At 42.5% G+C, this 22,870-nt stretch overlaps 1 protein-coding gene across 6 annotated transcripts in view; it reads left to right on the top strand.

Annotated features, from left to right (window-relative positions):
- Positions 1-22,870, top strand: part of LOC141103720 (survival motor neuron protein 1-like) — a 48,739-nt gene that overhangs the window by 5,425 nt on the left and 20,444 nt on the right. The window contains exons 2-8 of one of the 6 annotated variants that reach the window (XM_073593629.1): positions 8,556-8,627; positions 14,802-15,035; positions 15,219-15,413; positions 16,886-17,116; positions 18,137-18,319; positions 18,459-18,527; positions 18,612-18,761. In XM_073593629.1, the coding sequence (XP_073449730.1) occupies positions 8,556-8,627; positions 14,802-15,035; positions 15,219-15,413; positions 16,886-17,116; positions 18,137-18,319; positions 18,459-18,527; positions 18,612-18,761 (1,134 nt within the window). Of the gene's footprint in view, positions 1-8,555; positions 8,628-9,400; positions 9,599-14,801; positions 15,036-15,218; positions 15,414-16,885; positions 17,181-18,123; positions 18,320-18,458; positions 18,528-18,611; positions 18,762-22,870 lie in introns of those variants that run through there. The other 5 variants (XM_073593637.1, XM_073593666.1, XM_073593655.1 and 2 more) reach the window with 5 other exon arrangements.

Below are 22,870 nucleotides of genomic sequence, written 5' to 3'. Positions count from 1 at the left end.
GTTAGATTTCTGTTATCTTGGTAAGCCAATGTGATCTAGTTGGGGGGTGGTACTTTTCTATAACGCTCGCTCCCATAAGGAGATGTTTTAGAAGTGAGTTTTTGTATTTTTTAATAGATAGCGGAGTATTGTGTAATAAGAAAACTGCCGGGTTTTGCCCGAGAGACACACCTGTAATTGTTTTAACAGATTCGGCAGTCATTGTCCAAAATTCCCAAATCATGTGTAACTCTCAGACTCCCTCAGACTCCAGACATCGCCAACAAACATTTGAAACCTGCGGGAACATCCGATGCAGTACTGACAGTGTTCTATACCATCTAGTAAGGATTTAATATCCTCCTTCTTGATACCTACTCGCCAATAATGTCCTGTGAGCAAACAGTAAGATCCTGTCCTTATGAGCCTGAAAAAATATGACACCCAGATCTCTTTCCCACATAGGAAAGCAAGCTCTTGTGGTGCTTCCAGCCTAATCAACGGAGCATAGAAATGTGACGAGTGTATCAACGGTTCCCCCTTTAAGCATATTTGTTCAAACGCAGAAGGTGCCCACACTACATTAAGTGTCATTGGCAACAGCCGGAGGAACGTACCGTGCCCGTTGAAGAAAGTCCAGGTCTAGTGAGAAGCTGCACTCCACCTCTCTGCTTGTCAACAATCGATTCCCTATTGAAAAATGTAAGAGCCTACTAGAGCCTTGCTATAGCAAGGCATCAAAGTAAGGATCTGTTAGGCCCGGCTGAAAAGCCAGTGTACCCAGAATTGGAGTTAGAGGGCTCCGATATGGCGACAAAGTGGTAGTTTAAAAAGATCTTTTTCGTAATCCATATCGTGGACCCACAGTTGGGTGCACCCTTACCGTTCGTGGAATATCCGCGTCTGTAAGCAATGGAAGACCTTCCAAGGGCAAAGCAATCGTTGCCTGCTCCATGTGGACCCATGGCTTCTTATTTTGATGCACACATCAGTCAACAACCCTTGCCAAATGCGAAGCTTCATGATATTTAACTGTCTCTCAAGAAACCTGGAGGAATTTTAATTAGCTACATGGAAATTGATCCTCTAGCGGGACTTTTAAAGGGAACACCTACTCATGGGTCATAAAGAGTATGGAGGATATAGAAATTGTATGATAAAGTGTTTATTGATAGTATAGATATTTAAAGGGATCTGTGGTACATAGGGGTACATATGCAGCATACGTAATACATACAAAAAGATAGCAATACAAGTGCAAACAATTCACAATCATGGAACTCCAATACACATGGAACACATATGCGGGGAGTACCCGTCGCGTTTCGAGATATATACTCTTCCTCAGGGGTATCAGATTGGAATCGGCAAGCAAAGGGTATGTCTGAGTAAGCCCGTCAGTGGTATATTGGCGGGAGGCTGGGAGAGTTGTAAGCAGTGGTGCGTCTAGGCCTGGGTCCGGGGTGGCCGGGTGTATTACCCCAGCTGGGTGACCCCCAGGATCGGGGGGTCCCTGGTGCTGCAAGCAGGGGGGATAGAGTGATGCCGGCCAGAGGATGGTCCAGATCAATGCAAAGGTGGGATGATGGACAGAAGATGCCAGACCAGGGGGAACTTGCAGGGTCCAGTCTTGTGGGGTCCCGGGTGTGGGCTGGATGTAGTGGGGATCAGCGTGCTGCGGCCGAGGATGCCATGGGAAGGGAGGAATTTTAATAGGCAAGGTCTCTAGTAAATATAAAAGTCTTAGCATCACATTCATCTTTATTATATTGGTCCTATCGAACCATGTACAAACCTCCCTATCCCAGCGTTGAAAGTCAAGTTTAAACTGTCATGCCATCGGGGCAAATTAAATTCAAACATCCTAGTCAATTTGTTTGGAATATTTGTTCCCAGGTATCGTATATGGTAGTCTGTCCATTTGAAATTAAATTGGGTAGCTATCTGGTGTTGGAAGGACATATTCAGCTCCACTCCCATTGCCTCCGATTTGCTATAGTTCACCTTAAAATCGGAAAGCGATCCCTATGTGCATAATTCTGACAGAAGGGATGGGATAGACGTGAGTGGGGAGGTTATGAAAAATATCAGATCGTTCGCATAAGCGGCAAGTTTATGTTCTCCTCCTTTCGTTGAAATGCCCCTGATATCTAGATGGGCGCGGATAGTTCTTAAGAAAGGTTCTAACGCAAGGATAAAAATGATGGGCTATAGTGGGCAACCCTGGCGCATCCCATTGCATATGGTGAAGGCATCTGACATTATGTCATTAATCTTGACCAGAGCAGAGGGGGCGGAATATAAACTTGTAAGCCAGCTTTGCATCCCAGTCCCTAAACCTATATGTTGTAGCGTGGTTTTCAAAAATGTCCAATCAACCCTGTCAAATGCTTTCTCCTTGTCAGCGGATATAAGCACTAAGGGTTTATGATAAGTTTGGGAGAAGTGAATGGAACTCAGAACTCATTGCGTATTGTCACTGCCTTCTCTATCAGGGGTGAAGCCCGCTTGATCGGGGTGGAAGAATGGATATGGCTCAATAATCTGGTAGCTAGGATCTTTGTGAAAATTTTGAGATCCACATCGAGTAGGGAAATTGGGCGATAAGTATGGCACAGGGATGGGTCTTTACCCTCTTTGGGGATTACTGTTATATGAGCTAGGAGTATGTCTGTCGGTATTGCCTGCTCGTCGCATATAGAATTAACCACTTAAGGACTGAGCTTCTTTCTGAGATTTGTTGTTTACGAGTTAAAAACAGTTTTTTTTATGTTAGAAAATTACTTAGAACCCCCAAACATTATTCTTTTTTTTTCTAACACCCTAGAGAATAAAATGGCGGCCGTTGCAATACTTTCTGTCACACCATATTTGCGCGGCGGTCTTACAAGCGCACTTTTTTTGAAAAAAATACACTTTTTTAATTCAAAAATAAGACAGCAGTAAAGTTAGCCCAATTTTTTTTACATTGTGAAAGATAATGTTACGCTGAGTAAATTGATACCCAACATGTCATGCTTCAAAATTGCGCCCGCTCGTGGAATTTGCGACAAACTTTTACCCTTAAAAATCTCCATAGGCGACGTTTAAAAAATTCTACAGGTTGCATGTTTTAAGTTACAGAGGAGGTCCAGTGCTACAATTATTGCTCTCACTCTACTGATTGTGGTGATACCTCACGTGTGTGGTTTGAACACCGTTTTCATGTGCAGGTGCTACTCACGTATGCGCTCGCTTCTGCACGCGAGCTTGGCGGGACAGGCGCATTTAAAAATTTTTTTTTTCTTATTTATTTTACCTTTTATTTTATATTTGTTACACTGTTCTTTAAAAAAAATGTGTCACTTTTATTCCTATTACAAGGAATGTAAACATCCCTTGTAATAGAAAAAAAGTATGACAGGACCTCTTAAATATGAGATCTGGGATCAAAAAGACCTCAGCTCTTATATTTACACTAAGATGCAATAAAAAAAAAAAAAAAATGCTGTCATTTGAAAAAGAAAATAAAAAAATGGCCCTTTAAGAGCTATGGACGGAAGTGACGGTTTGACGTCGCTGCCGCCCTACAATGGTATGGAGACGGGTGGGGGCCATCTTCCCCTCACTCGTCTCCATACCCAGGAAGGAGAAGACTCTGATTGCCTCTGTCGTTCTGACGGCTCCGGTAAGCGGTGGAGGGCACTCGATAAAAGTGATCTCACGGCGAATCTGCCGCAGAGACCACTATTATCGGAAACCGGACCGCCCGCTGAAGAAGAGGATACCGGGGTACTGGCAGCTAGCTGCTGCCATAACAATGATATTCCTCCTATAATTTATAGTGCTGCTGAACAATGCTATATTTACAGTCAGTCATATACACAGTCATTGTTTGTTGAAGAGAACTGAAGTAGATAGGCAGAGCTGACAGTGTTCACATGGAGAAATAGTTCCTGCTCTACTATACAGTAATGCAGAAAAGTGCTAAATACAGCACAGTGGTACTATACACAGTCAAGTGTTGGAGAGGCCTGAAGTACCGTATATAGGGAGAGCTGACAGAGTGCTTGCAAAGAGAGAGATATTTGCTGCTATAATATACAGTGCTGCTGAAAATAGCTATACTTGATGCTGTACTGTGCCATATTACATTACAGTGTGGTGTGCTACATAATCCGTATCCCATTGTTCACTGTGCTGTTTTGTACTACATTACTGTAGATTTCAGTGTGATGGGTTACATGTTATTGTATACCCGCCTCAACTGACTTATCATGGTCTGTTGGCAGGGATATGGTGAGATTAGCAGAGGGGAAAAAAAGGAAATGGCGCATTACCAGGCCCAAAATAAATGGGATTCTATGTGCCCTTTAGGAAGAGGAGAAAAAGACCCAGGAATTTTCCACTAGATTTTATGAGGCGGGATGCAGTGAAAAGAATTTTGCCAAATAAAAAAATGCATGCTATGCAAGCTTGAGTAGGAGAGGTCTGAAAGGAGCACATTAGCAGACCAAAAAAACATGGCTGCTGTGTGCCCTAGAGGAGGACGAGGAAAGGCCACATTAGGAACCAAAGCAATGTCTGATATGCCCATCTGAGAGAAGGAGGGAAAGGATACATTGGTAGCACTTGTAAGCAAGTGGCCACTTCAATAACTGTGCCATTTAACACCGTGTGTTCACAGGTGAAAGAAAACCCAGCTCCTCAGATCCTCTCCACATAGACTCCCTGATATATTTTAAACTGATGAAGGAATATTTGAGGAAGGGTGGTTAGCTGTAGGAAGGGTGGCTGTAGGATTGTACGCTTTTTTTTTTCTTTTGCTGCCTGCTCTTCCCCCGGCCATAGAATTTCTCCCCTCTATTTGCTGCTGCCTGCTTTACCCCCTTTGTTATGCACAGGACGAAGGTGGTATATAGACCATGGACTTTTTTTTTTTGATAAGGGAGTCTGGATAAAATTTGATGAAGACCCAAACAGGTCAAAACAAGTTGTACCTTACATGAATGCTGTACCTGTTCACCGGTATGCTTTGATTTTAGAGATTCAATAAAGCCTTGGATATTACTCGTTCCCGGAGTGCTAATTAGACTTCAGAAATTTAGAGCACAGGGAATGTGCACTCTGAAATGGTTATTGGAGTGAATAGATGGGCGAGCTGGTCATTTCTCTCTGTTCATGTAATATTAAAATTTATATAATACAATATTATGGGACAATATATGGTAAACATTCCGCGCTACCCCCAACTGTGATAAACCAATGTGAAATTTAAATTAGTGAAAATCTATTTTAAAGGTGCATAAAAAAACACACAAAATCGCAAATATATGAAACAAATAATCCTGAGTGCTGCAACTAAAAAACCTTGAACATGAGATTTTATACAGTATAAAGAAAAAAGTTCAGTGCGCTACTCAAATAATAATGTGAATATAAAAAAATGAAAAAATTATAGTTCATATGGAAAATGATGGTATCATAAACCGGAGGTGTGATTCCTCTTTAAATCTTCGGTAAAACTTCTATGGATCTTCTAAGATAGTGCAGAAATAGGAAAAGGGGCTGCTTACCAGATTTGATGGATTCCCACCACAGAGATCATGGGAGCCTGAACAAACTCCTCTCGGGGTCAGGAACAGCTGGTCTTTGAGTAGAGACAGACTTCCCTCCACGCCTGGTAGTTGAAATTTCAGAGGCAGCAATCAGGAACACTCTCCTCCATTAGCTGCTCCAGCAAGACCACTCGTAGCAGGGAATAGTATATTTTAAAATAAAAAGAGGTGCTTCATTGTGCAGTAGTTTAAAATGCTTTAATCCATGAATGGACAACTGACATCAAAGCACTGGCAGGGTAAAACACCGTAGCAATTAAAAAACACAGCCGACGCCGATGCCGATCAGCTGAGAGTGTGGTGACGTCAGGTCCTCTGGCTCCACCCAACGTATGTTTCTCCTAAACAGGCATCGACTGGGAGAGGAGGCTATCATAGCCTGACTGCTGCCTCTGAATTTTCAACTACCAGGCGTGGAGGGAAGTCTGTCTCTACTCAAAGACCAGCTGTTCCTGACCCCGAGAGGAGTTTGTTCAGGTTCCCATGATCTCTGTGGTGGGGATCCATCAAATCTGGTAAGCAGCCCCCTTTTCCTATTTCTGCACTGTCTTAGAAGATCCATAGAAGTTTTACCGAAGATTTAAAGAGGAATCACACCTCCGGTTTATGATACCATCATTTTCCATATGAACTATAATTTTTTCATTTTTTTATATTCACATTATTATTTGAGTAGCGCACTGAACTTTTTTTCTTTATATATATAATACAATATTATCACAGGGTGTATGGTTGTGGATTACCAAAGATAGCTGCTTGAAAATGGCTATATACAGATACTCCTAGTTTAACGACTTACCTGTTTAACAACTGCTCGGACTTACGACCAGCTCTCCCCACCTGAACGACGCGCTGTACATCATTGTATTGTATAGTACAGTACAGAATTTTAATTTGTGGTCTGTACTTATGCAAATTAAAACAACGTTATTGAGCTGGAGTTTTGTGTTTAGACTTTTTTTTCACAATACAGTACAGTACAGTACAGTATTTAAGAATGCTTAAAATATTGATTTCTTGTGACTCCTCGTTTGATAACCAATACTTTAACGACATGGTCGTTAGAATGGAACCTGGTCGTTAAGTGAGGGGTACCTGTATTACCAAAGCAATCGATGCACATTTGAAAGTATTTTAACAGGACAATAAATTCAATTCACTAAGGTATACCAGGTATACCGGGCAGCACAGTGGTATAGTGGGTAGCACTCTCACCTAGCAGTAAAAACTGGTTCGAATCCCAACCACGATACTACCTGCCTGGAGTCTGCATGTTCTCTCTGTGCCTGCGTGGGTTTCCTCCGGGTACTCCGGTTTCCTCCCACACTCCAAAGACATGCTGGTAGTTTAATTGGATCCTGTCTAAATTGTCCCTAGTATGTATGAATTGAGTTAGGGACCTTAGATTGTAAGCTCCTTGAGGGTAGAGACTGATCTGAATGCATAAAATATATATGTAAAGAGCTGCGTAAATTGACGGTTCTATACAAGTACCTGAAATATTAAATAATGTATTTTTCACAATGATCATTCTTTTCAGCTCCCACTGGCTTTCTCTGCAGCAAAAAAAAACATTTTGCCAACAACTTGGGGTCTTACACACGGGGCGGGCCCTGTTCAGAGTGCCTGCTCAGCATGGAATCTGTTTGCATGCAGATGGCTGGTTGTGTCTGCTCTGCTTTTCCAGAGCGAACATAGCCCAATCTCTTCTATGGGCAGTTGGATGTTTTCCGTTTAGACCCGACTGCCATCTGATCCGCCAGTCAGATGGGGAATGATCCATCGGTCTGTCTTTAGCACACAGGATTGGATCGGATCAGGTGTTGGCTGGTGTCAATGAGAAGACTGGAAGGTCCAATCGGGACCACCTGAAAAACTAGCAGGTGGACCCGATTGGTCGGCCCGTGTGAAAGGGCCCTAAATGTTTGTTATAGCTAAGACTGGCCATACACCTATAGATTATCTGCAGATTTTCTATGGTCAGATGGAAAAAGTGGAACAGATTCCTCCATCTATGCTGAACTGTGTGGATGGAAGAATCTCCCACTGGCCCAAGCTTCCATATGTAGCTAGTCGGCCCCGCTGGCTCTCACAATACCTGAACATTCTGATTGGGTGCAGGCATTGTTTAGGTTGAGAGCCAGCGGGGCCGACTAGAAAGATACTAAAGCTTGGCCCAGTGGGAGATTCCTCCATCCACACAGTTTAGCATACATGGAGAAATCTGTTGCACTTTTTCCATCTAACCATAGAAAATCTGCAGATAATCTATAGGTGTATGGACAGCTTTAGTCTCACTGAGCGGGAGGTGGTCCGGCATTTGCCCAACCTTGTTTTGTGCTGATACCCGCTACAGACCCTTTTCCAGATGGAAATTTTAGACACGTTTATTGTCTATTGTTTGTAAATGACATAACTATTGGTAGTCAAACAAAGATATTCCAAAGTGTTCTATAACAAGCATTCCAATCACTGTAATAAATGTTCTTGCAAAGCCATAGAAGAATGGCATCATCATGCATACAAGAAAAGCTGCCTATACAAGGTGTATGGTATCACATGCATATACCAAGCGGCTGACAAACACTGTAGGTAGCCCCCCTCTTCCAGCATGCTCTAGCAAGTACAGAATAAAATTGCCGCTGCAACTTGTACTGGACATAAAACAAACTTGGGACTGGCATTAGTATGGACAAAACGTGTGATCGATATGGTCAGATTTTTAGAGTGAGCCGTACTGGTGTAGCGTTTGAAGCTACATAGTAGGTGAGGTTGAAAAAAGACACAAGTCCATCAAGTCAAACCTATGTGTGTGATTATGTGTCAGCATGCGTCAGGAGGTGATATGAGGTATGTGTCCCAATGGATGTGTAGAATAAGCTTGTGAGATGCGTACATAGTGTTGTTTGCATAAAAGTTGAGAAGTGTGGGTGCAGGGAAATGCATGTGTCCTGAAATATCTTCTCTCGGGTCTTGCAGAGTGAAGATATTGATGAGTGGGACGATGCTGCTCTTATTAAATCCTATGAAAAGGCTGTCCAGTCTTTCCAGGTACCTATACCTACTACATACGGTAGTTGTATTTTCTCTATCCCTTTTTTTATGGGAACCCACTTTTTTAAATTTTGTATCCCAGCGTGGCAGCAGTAACACTCATTGAGTTCTGTAACAGAATCTGCTGCCGAGTGGTTGAAATAGAAACCTCTTTATTTTTCTGAAGAATAAAGAGGGACAGTTACTGTGCCACTGGGCCTTTATAATAAGGTAAACCTCTACGGTTGAATTGTTCTAACTGTAAAGCCTTTCTGCTCGGGATTGCTTGATTGTTGATTATTTACTTGTATTCTCCCTTCAGAGCAGAGGCGCCAGCAGAGGGTGGGGTTGTAAGGCCATCTTGCCCGAGCTCAGTGCTGCAAACACACATTCAAAATCCTATAACAAGTGCACAGTTAAGTTTATATAAAAGAAAACAAGAGGATTTATTAATTGAACTTTTTCTCTTCTTTGGCATCCCAGATTTTAACCTTGAACACAGGCAGCAGACAAGTCTGCCTCTATAAAGACTTCACAGCCTGACACTGGACTGACATTTCTGCTCTGCCATGGAAAGAATATAACTGAATAACAGCACTCACATCTATTTGAGTGGAAAGGCTGCAATGCTACAATAACTTAAAGCATTTGTTACCCGACATTTCATATTCCTGATATGTGGCTGCTGTACCATGTACTTGTATGCAAAAGTCTCCTGTTCTCTTTGTTTTGCTTCCTTTATGTGAAACCCCTGGTGTTCCTACTAGTCTCCTTGCTTTCCTATTAAAAACTGACCACACTAAGCAGGAGAGCACAGCGTGGTCAGTTCTCTAGCTATGCTGGGAACTCAGCCTGCTTTCCTCCGATGATCAAACCCCGCTGCACAGCCATTCACTGGGAGGCGCAGTGTACTGCTGCGTCTCCACCGCCCAGCTCTTCTGCATCTGAGAACAGAGGGAATGTGATCACTTATAAAAAAGGGGAAAAAGGTATTTATAATGTTTTTTTTTTAAATATCTGTACAGGATGCAGTGCTCAGCTTGAGTGGCCAACCGCCAGTTCTAAAGGCTGTTATCTGAACAGGGGGACAATGTCATCTACCCTGCATAAGCTAGAACACCACCTAACACGGAGGTTACATGGTGATGGGGCACAGCAAGGGAGCAGTGGGGGAGTGCAGGGAAGGATAGTATTAAGTTTTTTTACTTTTTGCTATAATAAATATCCTCCAAAAAATGAAATACATTTCTTCATCAGTTTAGGCCAATATGTATTCTCCGTATTTTTGGTAAAAAAAAAATAGCAATAGGCGTATATTGATTGGTTTGCGCAAAAGTTATAGCGTCTACAAAATAGGGGATATATTTATGGCATTTTTATTATTTATTTATTTTTTACTAGTAATAGCGACAATTTGTGATTTTTAGCGGGACTGCGACATGCGGTGGACAGATCAACACTTTTGACACTTTTTGGGACCATTATTGACATTTATACAGCGATCAGAGCTAAAAATAGCCACTGATTACTGTATAAATGACAGTAATCAGTTAGTTTTGCTATAATAAATATCCCAAAAAAAATAAAATACATTTCTTCATCAGTTTAGGCCAATATGTATTCTCCTACATATTTTTGGTAAAAAAATTGCAATAAGCGTATATTGATTGGTTTGCGCAAAAGTTATAGCATCTACAAAATAGGGGATATATTTATGGCATTTTTATTTTTTTAAATTTTTTTTCTAGTAATGGCAACGATTTGTGATTTTTAGCAGGACTTCGACATGCGGCGGACAGATCGGACACTTTTGACACTTTTTGGGACCGTTGACATTTATACAGCGATCAGAGCTAAAAATAGCCACTGATTACTGTATAAATGACACTGGCAGGGAAGGGGTTAACGCTAGGGGGTCATCAAGGGGTTGAGTGGGTTCCCTGGGAGTGTTTCTAACTGTATGGGCGCTGGGCTGACTGGAGGAGGAGAGAGATCGCTGTTCACTAGGAACAGCAGATCTCTCTCTCCTCCCTTTAGAACATCTGTTTACATTGACAGATCCCCGTTCTGGCTCTCGTTTCCACTGCTCTCGGGTGGCCGGCGAACATCGTGGCCGCCGGCCACGCGCATTGGGTCCCCCGCCTTAAAGGAGCCGAGGTACACCTACGGCGATTTATGGGAAAGTGCCGACCTGTCGGCGGCTGGTCGGCAAGTGGTTAACCAGTCAAGCCAAGAAAGATTCTATAAATGGCTCCTAATGCCTCTGTTAACACCTCACTAAAAAAAAAGTTTTGCCTTCTTGGTTACAAATTACCTTACCAGTCTCCCCACAGAGTCACCGTTTATATACTTGTCTTTCTGGCGGCTTGTGTATTGAAAATTCCCTGTTTCCCCGCACCCCAGAAGCTGCAAGTACTCTACACCTCTGGGTGTGTGGAATACCTGCTCTCTCTTTGGACGCTGTGGTTCCTTCTGCCTTTCTGGATTTACGGATCATTTTCACTTGTGATTTCCACTGAATGTAACCTAAGTTAATGGGTTTTCCATTCATTTTAGGGCATGATCCCCTAAAAGTTAATTCATATAATTTTAAGTGACATTAAATGATGATATTTTTTTCTTTTTTATTAAATAACAAACATGTCATGCTTACGGTGCCTTGAAAAAGTATTCATACCCCTTGAAATTGTCCACATTTTGTCATATTACAACCAAAAACTTAAATGTATTTTATTGGTGTTTTATGTGATAGACCAACACAAAGTAGCACATAATTGTAAAGTGGAAGCAAAATGATAAATGTTTTTCAAAATTCTTTACAAATAAATATCTGAAAAGTGTGGCGTACATTTGTAGTCAGCCCCCCGAGTCAATACTTTGTAGAACCACCTTTTGCTGCAATTACAGCTGCAAATCTTTTTGGGGATGTCTCTACCAGCTTTTTACATCTAGAGAGTGACATTTTTGCCCATTCTTTTTTGCAAAATAGCTCAAGCTCTGTCAGATTGGATAGAGAGCATCTGTGAACAGAAATGTTCAAGTCTTGCCACAGATTCTCAATAGGATTTAGGTCTGGACTTTGATTGGGCCATTCTAACACATGAATATGCTTTGATCTAAACAATTCCATTGTAGCTCTGGCTGTATGTTTAGGGTCGCTGTCCTACTGGTAGGTGAACCTCTACCCCAGTCTCAAGTCTTCTGCAGACTCTAACAGGTTTTCTTCTAAGATTGCCCTGTATTTGGCTCCATCCATCTTCCCATCAACTCTAACCAGCTTCCCTGTCCCTGCTGAAGAAAAGCATCCCCACAACATGATGCTGCCACCACCTTTTTTCACTGTAGGGATGGTGTGTTCAGGGTGATGTACAGTGTTAGTTTTCCACCACACATAGCTTTTAGGCCAAAAAAGTAAAATTTTGGTCTCATCTAACCAGAGCATCTTCTTCCACATGTCTGCTGTGTCCCCCACATGGCTTCTCGCAAACTGCAAATGGGGCTTCTTATGGCTTTCTTTTAACAATGGCTTTCTTCTTACCACTCTTCCATAAAGGCCAGATTTGTGGAGTGCACGACTAATAGTTGTCCTGTGGACAGATTCTCCCACCTGAGCTGTGGATCTCTGCAGCTCCTCCAGAGTTACCATGGGCCTCTTGGCTGCTTCTCTGATTAATGCTCTCCTTGCCCGGCCTGTCAGTTTAGGTGGACAGCCATGTCTTGGTAGTTTGTGCCATACTCTTTCTATTTTCGGATGATGGATTGAACAGTGTTCCAGGTGAGATGTTCAAAGCTTGGGATATTTTTTTATAACCTAACCCTGCTTTAAACTTCTCCACAACTTTATCCCTCACCTGTCTGGTGTGTTCCTTAGCCTTCATGATGCTGTTTGTTCACTGAGGTTCTCTAACAAACCTCTGAGGGCTTCACATAACAGCTGTATTTATACTGAGATTAAAGTGGAAGTCCAGTCAAAAATGATTTTTTTCCTGTTATTTTAATGTTAAATTTCTTTATCTTTGATATTATTCATTTTCTGGCTAGCTGATTGTCTGAATTCGATAAGACTTTCTAAGCTAAACAATCAGCTTCTTCCTGTTCTTCACCGACAACGCTATCTCCCGTTATCTGAATTTGCTAAGCTGTCTTTAACTTCCTGAAAAGGTTGTTGGTCGTTCTTAGACAGGCATGCCTAGACCTGCCCAGCCCCACCACCATCCCTCCTATCCTTCACAGAACATGACCTTCTCCTGTCTTCATAGCCTTGTTTTGGCCAACAGCTCTCCTGAGAGAGAGAGAGAGAGAGAGAGAGAGAGAGAGAGAGGGCAGGCTTTGGAAGTATGTTATGTCTGTTAGAAACTGTAACATAGATTACAATGCAACATGTTGCAGATTTGCTACAGTGTACAACCACGTTGTTGTTTCTGCTTGGCACTTTGTGCATGGTGTGGCACACGCCCAGCTGCTGGATGGCAGATGGGGAAGAAATGCGCTACCCCAAAGTTGCATTATTTAGAATGCGATTTTGAGTGCAGCTTTGATCCAGCTTTACACTCTCTGGATCAAAGTCACATCAAAGCATTGCAGGTACCTTTTCAAAGTCGCATAGATTGGAACGGGTGCCATTGAAATCAATGGGCTGTGACTTGTCATGCGACTTTATGTGTCCAAAGTTGCATGACAGGTCATACTAGTGGAAACTGAACCTTAGTCTACGTTTCCACTATTGCGACCCCAAAGTTGCACAATTTAGAGTCCAGCTTTGATCTAACTTTACACTCTCTGGATCAAGGTCGCATCAAAAGTCGCATTGCAGGTACCTTTCCAAATTCGCATGACAAGTCATACTAGTGGAAACGGAGCCTTAGTGTGGTTGCCTGTACTGTTCCTTTAGTGTATTGTGATCAGACTGTGAGCTGAGACCCCAGAGCACTTCCAGCTACACTGACACTGACAGTTCTCCCCGTGTCAAGCTCCCTTCTCTTATGGGAGATGCCCAGCACAGCTATGCTATACGCTATATATGTGCACGTAACCCCCCCCCCCCCCCCCGTGTCCTGTGTGGATGGCTCTTTTCTTCATTTTCTCATGAATTAGGATGTACAATGCATCCTTACTGATGAGAGAACACTGGGCAGAAACCTATGATCAGCTCCTCCCACCCTGTATACGCCCGCTGGCTACACAGGAACCGTGTCCCTCCCTGAAAGTGATGTCACTAGATTTCAATAACCACACCCACTTGCTGCTCTTAGATTTAGAAGGAAGTAGACTTGAAGTCATGTGACGGCACTGCATACTGCAAAATAAAGGTAGAAAAACTGGGATTTTTTTCATTTTAAGGCATAAGGTTGAACTTAGCTCACATTAATGATTGCAGGGGGGAATTTAAGTGTTGGGGTGGACTTCCACTTTAAATTACACAGAGGTGGACTCTATTTACTAATTAGGTGAGTTCTGAAGGCTTTTTGGTTCCACTAGATTTTAGTTAGGGGTATCAGAGTAAAGGGGGCTGAATACAAATGCACGCCACACTTTTCACATATTCATTTGTAAAAAATGTTTAAAACCATTTATCATTTTCCTTCCACTTCACAATTATGTGCCACTTTGTGTTGGTCTATCACATAAAATCCCAATAAAATAAGTTTACATTTTTGGTTCTAATATGACAAAATGTGGAAAATTTCAAGGGGTATGAATACTTTTTCAAGGCACTGTACCTGCTCTGTGCAGTGGTTTTGCACAGAGCAGCCCTGTTCCCCCTCCTTTTTGGGTCCCCATCCTGGCTCCTCCTCTTTAGCCAGTGCCCCCAATAGCAATCTGCTTGTTATGGGGGTACTGGTGCGTGCTTGCCCCAGAGCCCCCCTCTATGCATCCATAAGACACCCATTTTCTCCTTATTGGCTCACTGGCTGTGATTGACAGTAGGAGGAGCCAATGGCTTCCAATGAGAGACCTGGGAGAAGTTCAGGTCTCATGCACATCAAGATCGAGCTTAAGCGAGTATTGGGGGTGGGGGCACTGCAAACAGAAGGTTTTTTACCTTCATCCAAAGAATGCATAAAGGTAACTAACCTTGAGCCTTTACAACCACTTTAAAAAGTAGAGAATAAAATAATAATGCTAACAAAAAAGTAGGTGAAGGTATCCTGAACGAAACAGAATATTAACCACTTTAATCCCTATCCCCAGGATATGCTTAGATGCACTGATAAAAACCGGAGGGCAGAAGAAGCCACTGCATCAGGTGATCCCCAAAAAGATTGTCAGCGAGACGTGACAAGAGAATCAGAGTGGGAGAGAGACGGTCACAGGGATCACCCAAAGCATGAGGGGGATAAGTGGAGTAAGAAGAAGAAGGCACAGCCTCCTCCTCCTCTGACACATCCTTCTTCTCATTCAACCTCTCGCTCTCTCGCAACCAAAGTGAGTGGCTTATTTAAAAAAATAGACCAAAATACATAAATGGACAGAGTTGCAAATTAAATTGTATTTTATTTGTTTCTTCTTTTAACTTTGGTTTCTCAGAATGAAGTAAATGTTGCATGGAATTTTCTATAACTGTATTTTGCCACCCATGCTCAATATCATACTTTTTTCCCTTCTTAGTGGAAAGTGGGAGACCCTTGTAGTGCAGTTTGGTCAGAGGATGGATGTGTCTACCCTGCGACAGTAAAATCCATTGACAGAGAAAGCAGCACTTGTGTGGTCCAGTATGATGGCTATGGAAATACCGAGAGGCATCAGCTGGATGAAATAGTGTCTGTGGGGAGCAGTGGGGATAGCACCCCACCTGTCAAACAGGTGACTGAGTCTTTTCTGTAGTACCAAACCTGCTTCTTCTAATGGACCTCACTGCTCAGTGTCTGTATTGCCACCTTAGTTAACCCTTCTTACAATATTTACATATTTTCCCTGCTAGTTTAGTGATTACAGCTTCTAAGTTATGTTAATGGCTTCTTATACCCCCTCTAATAAATTATTATCATGGTTCACTGTAGTAGGGGGTCATTTATAAAGTACAAAGGAATGAGATTTGAATAAACCCATGTTTACGCAGTAGGCATCGATTTTCTATATTTCAAACTTTGTTGATATGACGCCTCAAAACTGCAGCACTTTGCTTGCTTTTATCTGGTCCTTGGGGCATTATTCCCCCCACTGTTGCTGACATTGAAACAGATGGTGGGGCACTATTCCTTCAGTTGACACCAATGATGGGGCACTAATCCTCCCGTTGACACCAATGTTGGGGCAATAATCCTCCTGTTAACACCAATATAGGGGCACTATTCCTCTCATTGACTCCAATGTTGGGGCACTATTCCTCCCATTGACACCCATGATGGGGCTGCATTCCTCCCATTGACATCCATGATGGGGCAGCATTCCTCCCATTAACATCAATGACGGGGCACTATTCCTCCCATTGATACCAATGATGGGGCACTATTACTTCCCCCAATACCAATCATGGAGCATTGTTTATTACCACTGATGCCAGGACATTTTCTTCTCCCATTGGCCACAGTGCAGCCCTCCCTAAAATTTGAAGGACAATAAACTGGCCCTTTGTTTAGAAAGTTTGGAGACCCCTGGTTTAGATAATATCTGTGAATGGGGCAAATCAGTTGGATTCAAAGAATTATTAGATTACCACTTATTCATGTAAAACAAGATATTATAAAACTTTTAATTTCAAAAGGGTTGAATAGGGACAGTAAAGAAATTGTTTCATGATTCTGAGGATAGTTGACCCAAGGTTTTAACCTGCCTGTAAACCATCATGAAAAAAATACATTCATTGGTGAATTCAAACAAGCACATTGGAAGCGTACCTGTTTTGTAGGACAGCATTCTGCAGTTTATAAATTACCCTTTTGTGCATCTACTCTCTCCACCCTCAGAATAATTGGCAGATTACAACAATTAAATATCAAACGTTTGAGCTCTTCCCCTTTCCCATTAACCTCAGTGGTCATTATGACGACCACCATTTATACTACTAAGCTTACAATCTCTGCCAAACCAGTTGTCCTTTCTAAGTCCATCGTAAAAGGTATTGAATAGATTACCCCAACCCTCCCTCTGATTTAACTGGTATTCCTGTATAGTGTTAGATTTCCTTCCTGCCAGGTTGTAGCTTCTCTGTACACAGACTTTAATGGCAGATATACTATTTTTCTTCTCTTTCTCTTTTAATTTTTCTATTACATTTATAATTTTCTTATAACACCTACAAGTCCACAATCTCTCATTTTTTTTCTCTTATATAGTGGAAGGTTGGTGACCGTTGTTCAGTGCAGTGGTCTGAGGATGGACAGCTATACTCAGCCGTTATTCGCTCTGTGGATGAGATTTTGGGCACCTGTGTGGTGGTGTATAAGGGATATAACAATGAGGAGGAGCAGAACTTGGCTGATCTGATGCCTCCATCCAGTTTCCCCGCACACACTCACGGCAAGAAGCAGGCGAGTCCTGCACCTCTAGGACTGGATAGCTCAGGGGTACAGCCTGATATGTGTGGAACTGAGTTGTGTTTGGTGCCTGGACCATTTAGGGCTGTAAGAGGTAGAGGTTTAAATTTATTACCCTTGTGCTAATATTGGGGGTGGTAGGTGTGACACTTCTAAGACTCAAAGTAAAAAATATTGTGCATAGTATACAGAGAGACAGACAATGACTTCAGACATAGAATATAACATTATTGATGACTGACCAAGGAATTGGACTATTATCTACTTCCGCCTATTGGGGATAATGTATGTTTAACCTTTTCATTGCCACCGAAAGAACCCATGCACAGCACTTTCTTATGTTTCTCATGTACTAGAACTAGCATCTGTTCTGATGCACAGATGGCTTGTTAAGCACCAAAAATTTGTTTTAAGAAAGTATGTCCAGCATCACGTTGATGTAAAAACGCTGCAAAACGTATGGGCCATTATGTACTTTCTCTAGTAGTTAACACCAAGGTAACATTTAGAGAAAGGACATAATTGGGGAATTAACAAAGAATGGCCCAGGCTTTATGCTTGTCCTACTGTTCTAAACTAAGAAAAAACAGAGCAGATCCTACTCATTTAACAAAAAGGGCGCAAGCCCCTTTGTTAATTAAGAGCAAGCTGTTGCTGTTCTATGCTGTGTCTGCATCAGGCAGAGCACAGAAGTCAGTTCAGCTGGAGCTGTAGGTTTTGTTAACGTGCCGCATGCCAGTTACACCAGTTTCCTTTGCCATTATAATGGTGCAGGAACCTTTTTTTAATTCCCTTGAATGTCACTAACATAAGTCCTCCTCTCAATAATGATACCTTTTTGAATGGATCTGTGATGCCAGACATACTTTCATGATCTGCTTTGTTAAATTTTTTTTTTTTTTGCTAAGTTTCCTCTGGCTGGCAATCAAAGGATTAAGACCACTAGATGAGCAGACTGAGTTTGTTACTAGTTCAAATGGTGCAGGGGGAGACTGAACATGATTCACTAGGGGCTGGCTGGCTTTCACATGTAACAGCTTTGATTGGCAGGATGAGGAGGATACAGACTGGCTGTACACAAGAAGAAGTTCTACCTCATCACCTGATCTATCACGTAATTGGAGGAAACAAGGGAAGAAGTCTGATTGGATGTACACTTTTCCACCTCCACCACCGCCTCCGCCTCCCCCTCCACCACCTCCACCCTCATTACCTCCTCCTCCTCCACCCAAGGTGAGTATCCTACAGTATGTTCGGTTAGGAAAAGCTTACCTCTGTATTCTGGTGAGATAGGGCATGATGAGCCTTTGACTTCTTTGAGACCTGCCAAAAAAGTAAATATTGAAATAAATATTTAATTTCTTTGTTTTAGGGCTGTTTTTGGCCACCACCTCCACCACCTGTGAGAGCTCACCTTCCTGCCTGGCACAATTGGCCCCCAGTAAGTGGCTGCAATACCTCTTACATTTTTAATCTGCCTTATTTCGTTTCTGGCTCTTAAAATGGTTCGCTTTACTTTTGTCAGTCAGCACCCCTTCCTCCACCACCGCCACCACCTCCTTTCTTCAGCACGGAGTGGGAGGACTATGATGAAGAAGAGCAGGAAGATGAAGATGTCTTAGCTTGTATGCTGATGGCTTGGTATATGACTGGGTATCATACAGGCTTCTACAAGGTATCTATCTTTGCTGGCTTCTCAGTGACTAGATAGCTAAATCCTTTTGTTTTCCCCTATTAGGCAACAGGTTCTCTTTTAATAAGCTGTGTTTACCCTCTCTGTGCTCACCTGCTGTTTTAAAGTGGAAATTAACTTCCATCTCTTGCTTTTACCTATAGGTAAGCCTATAATAAGGCCTACCTATAGGTAGAGTAAATATCCCCTAAGTGTGCACCGTTTAGGACATATTTACTGTACATGCAGCTAGTGACATCACTGGCGCATGCACTCTGAAGCCACGGCCACCCGTGCCGTTCTTATAGAGCCCTATTCTGTGAACTTTGGCTCCCGCGCAGCCAGTCACAGAGCCAGAGTCCGCAAACCCCGAAGCAAGACCAGCGAAGCCGGAAACGGCCTCCAGCGATGACATTGCATCTTTGGAATGCTTTGTTTTCAGGTAAGTACTAGCACTTTAAGACATTACCTTGCAAATAAAAAAAAAAAAAAAAACAACCGCTTTATTCTACTTTAGTAAACACCAGAAATACCACGATTGTGGAGTGCAGTGATTAAAATGATTGTAAAGGTTGTTATTATTTTTTTTTTTTTTAAAACAAAAATGTCATACCTACCTACTTCGTGTAATGGTTTTGCATAGAACAGCCTTACCCCCCTCTTTCTCCTCATTGGCTCACTGGCTGTGGCTCCTGCTGCTGTGTGAGCCAATGAGAAGAGAGAGACCCGGAAGAGCTGCTGTTCTCATGCACATCGCTGAATTGAGATGGGACTTAGGTAAGTATAAGGGGAGCTGGGGGGAGGCTGCATCCAGAAGGTTTTTTACCTTAATGCAGAGAATGCATCAGGGTAAAAAAATCTTCTGCCTTTAGTACAACTTTAAATGTTCAAAACTAAATATTCTGATAGTGATTCAAAACCACTATAATGAAATTCCAATAAGTGAAAAAAAGTAGATGAAAAAGTAAATAATAAAATATACACATTCACTGCTACCGTTTAAAATAAATACTTAAAATCCACATTCACCGCATTCCCCAATATTTGGATGTGAAGCAGCGCTGTGATAAATCAATTCAAACACATAAATCTAAATGTCCATATAATAAAAGCCCTTTCAGTAATAATGTCCAAAGAACACCACACCAGTGATGAGAAACAGAATCTTGTTCCACACTGATACTGCTCACGCAAAATCCACTGCCACTCTCCTGTGACACCTGCTGTGCAGTGCATCTGCTCCCAAGCACCAGATGGATTTGCCTCTCAAACGAAGGATCGGCTGATACACTTGTGATAATCAATCCAGCCACTCCCCAGTGGTCATGCTTATCTCGCTTCCACCTTTCCCTTAGTTAACTCAGGTTGACCATAAAAAGAAAAATGCTCCACATAGTGTAATCCCATTCAGTAAAAGAAATGTATTCCAACCAGTTAACAACTACTCACACGCAAAAATAGATGGTACACATAAATAACAATACACCTCAGCTTCCCTTCGATCTCGGTAGTGACTTCTGCTGTTTCACTTCCGGTGGGGGCCTTATGTCACTTCTGGTTGCCGTGCGGTCCACGCTAACGCATTTCATCTGTTGACTTCATCAAAGGGTACCATCTATTTTTACATGATCCTGATGACATTGCATCTGAATGATGAAACGCATTGGGCTGGACTTCCATGCACATCACTTCTGGTCTGGTGGAAAGCACGCTGGAATGCCAGCAGCGCTTCCTGGTACACTAATGTGAATGCCTAATCCATTTTTATACATTGTAAAGGCATTTTTACTTTGTTATATGCTCTGAATGAATAGTATTTTTCTATGGGAGGCTTTGATGTTTCCTTTATCAATACCTGGTGGTTCTTGGAGGACTTTGGAGACAAGTACAGCTGGAGGCCAGCAGCATCCATGGCTAGTTACCTGATTGATCATACATAGTTCCTGCATTAAAGTGGCACTGTTCCCATCCTTGGAGGTGTATATCCCAACAGGCATGTTTTGACTTTCTTGTGCAAACAAGGAGTCAATTAATTCTGGTGAGTGCGGTATATATTGGCACGTGGTAAAGTGGAGCACATATTAGTACAAGCTTTGTCACACATGTGGGAATTTTGGAGCACTGAGTTTTGTGCATGCATGAGGGTACTGGGTCACGTGGTTACCTTTTTCCAGGTTGTGCCATACCTCCAGTTTCACTTCAGACCATTGCAGCTCAACATTCCAGCAGCATGAAACAAACAGGCTCATTCCATCGACAACGCCATGCAGCTGACTTCCAAGGCCAGACTCTTCCTAGCGTGGTGGATTTCCTATTCGGTGCTGGAGTTAGGGAAGCCCTTTCCTAGACCTAGTTCTCAGTTCTCAGCTTCTATACTTGAAGAAATGGGCTCCCTATCAAGAGGAGTTTCAGTCACTTTGCCACACATGGGGGACACCAGATCAGGATCTTCTGGCGTCCATATTCAACAAACTGGACAGGTTTGTAGCCAGGTCCAGGGACCCTTCACAGTGGACACTTTGATGATGCAGTGGTATCAGTTTAGCCTGATCTATACCTTTCTGCCTCTTCTGATTATTCCTCATCTACTTTGCAGGATTGAGGTGGCGTGCATTCCATTGATTCTCATTATACTGTATCAGTCCAGGAGGACATGGTACTCAGACATACTCCTGACATACCCTCCATAGGCCCTTCCAGATCATTCAGATCATCTGTCCCAAGTGCTAGTGTCCCATCCTGCTGCTTGGTTGCTGGCTTTATTATCATGCCATGGTCCTATGAGACAGGAGCCTCTCGGATTCTGGTATCCCAAACATCTTATTGGCTAGGAAGCTGACTGCTCTCAAAGTCCACCATTGCAACTTGAAGACATATTTTGCTTGGTGGGAGGCGAGGAACTTCATCCTAGAAAGTACTCCACAGGACATATTTTGTTCATTCAGTCCAGTCTGGGCCAACATCTGGCCTTGAGTACCATCAAGGGACAGATCTTGGCCTTGGCCGTCTTTTGATTCAAAGACCTCTGGCCTCTCACTCACTAGTTAAAGGTTTCGATCACCTTTACTGACTTTTCTTACAAACCTCCCTACGCATTACAGCATGTTAAGTGCATTAACATGCAGGTGCTCCTTTTTGTAAAAAAAAAGCTCACCTTTTCAGCTGCTTATTTCATTTCTCTCCCATTTCTGTCCTGCATATGCAGGTAACAAAAATTCTAGCCTGAGCAAAACTTCACATGCACTTCACTTCCTTGCTTGTCCACTGTTCACATTCTAGCTGTGGACAATTTTCAGACAGACTACCTCAGCTGGCAGAACCTGGACTCGGGGGGGGAATTCTCCCTAGACCTAGAAGAGTTTCTGGAATGGTGTCGCTGCTCGGGTGTGCTCGACTTTCGGCCCTCCAGGTTCAACACCAAACTGAGCAGTTTTTTCACCAGATACAAAGATCCTCTGGCAGCAGCAATGATTGCTCTCATGGCTCAGTGGGCTCAGTACAGCCTGATCTATGCCTTCCCTCCTCTAAAACTCCCTCCTTTTCTACTTCAAAGGATCAAAATAGAGGGCATTCTGATGATTCTCATAGCACTCAACTGGCCAAGGTAAGATTTGTACTCTAGCCTGGTCAAACTTTTGGAAAACTCTCTGTGAGCTCTTCCAGACTGACTATATCACCTACCTTAAGGTTCTGCCTCCCACCCTGCTATACAGTCACTGGCTAATGAAGCCCCGATCTTGAGACACAGGGGTCTTTCTGAGTCAGTAATTTTCATGATTTTAAAAGCTAGGAAACTTCCCTCTTGCAAGGTTTACCATCACACATGGAAGGTCTATCAGAAGGAAATTTCCTTTCATTACCTGGGTGTGGTACGTGTAACTTTTTTACCTGTTGATCCTGGTGATATTTTTTAACTTCCCTTAACAGACCAAGTTGTGCAGCAAAAGTTGAAGTTAGAGGGTCGAGACAAACCATTTAACTCTGACAGGGGTGTTTACAATGGTCAACTTTTGTTAATATATCTATTAAAATCGGTGTTTATTAAGGCCTGGTTCACACCTATGCATTTTTTAGCGCATTTTCAGTTTTGCAGAAACACACCACAGTCCATT

Source organism: Aquarana catesbeiana, linkage group LG01 (assembly GCF_042186555.1).
Source record: "Aquarana catesbeiana isolate 2022-GZ linkage group LG01, ASM4218655v1, whole genome shotgun sequence".
Lineage (NCBI taxonomy): Eukaryota > Metazoa > Chordata > Amphibia > Anura > Ranidae > Aquarana > Aquarana catesbeiana.
The sequence above is the reverse complement of the archived record's forward strand: the minus strand, read 5'-3'. Positions and strand labels throughout refer to the sequence as shown.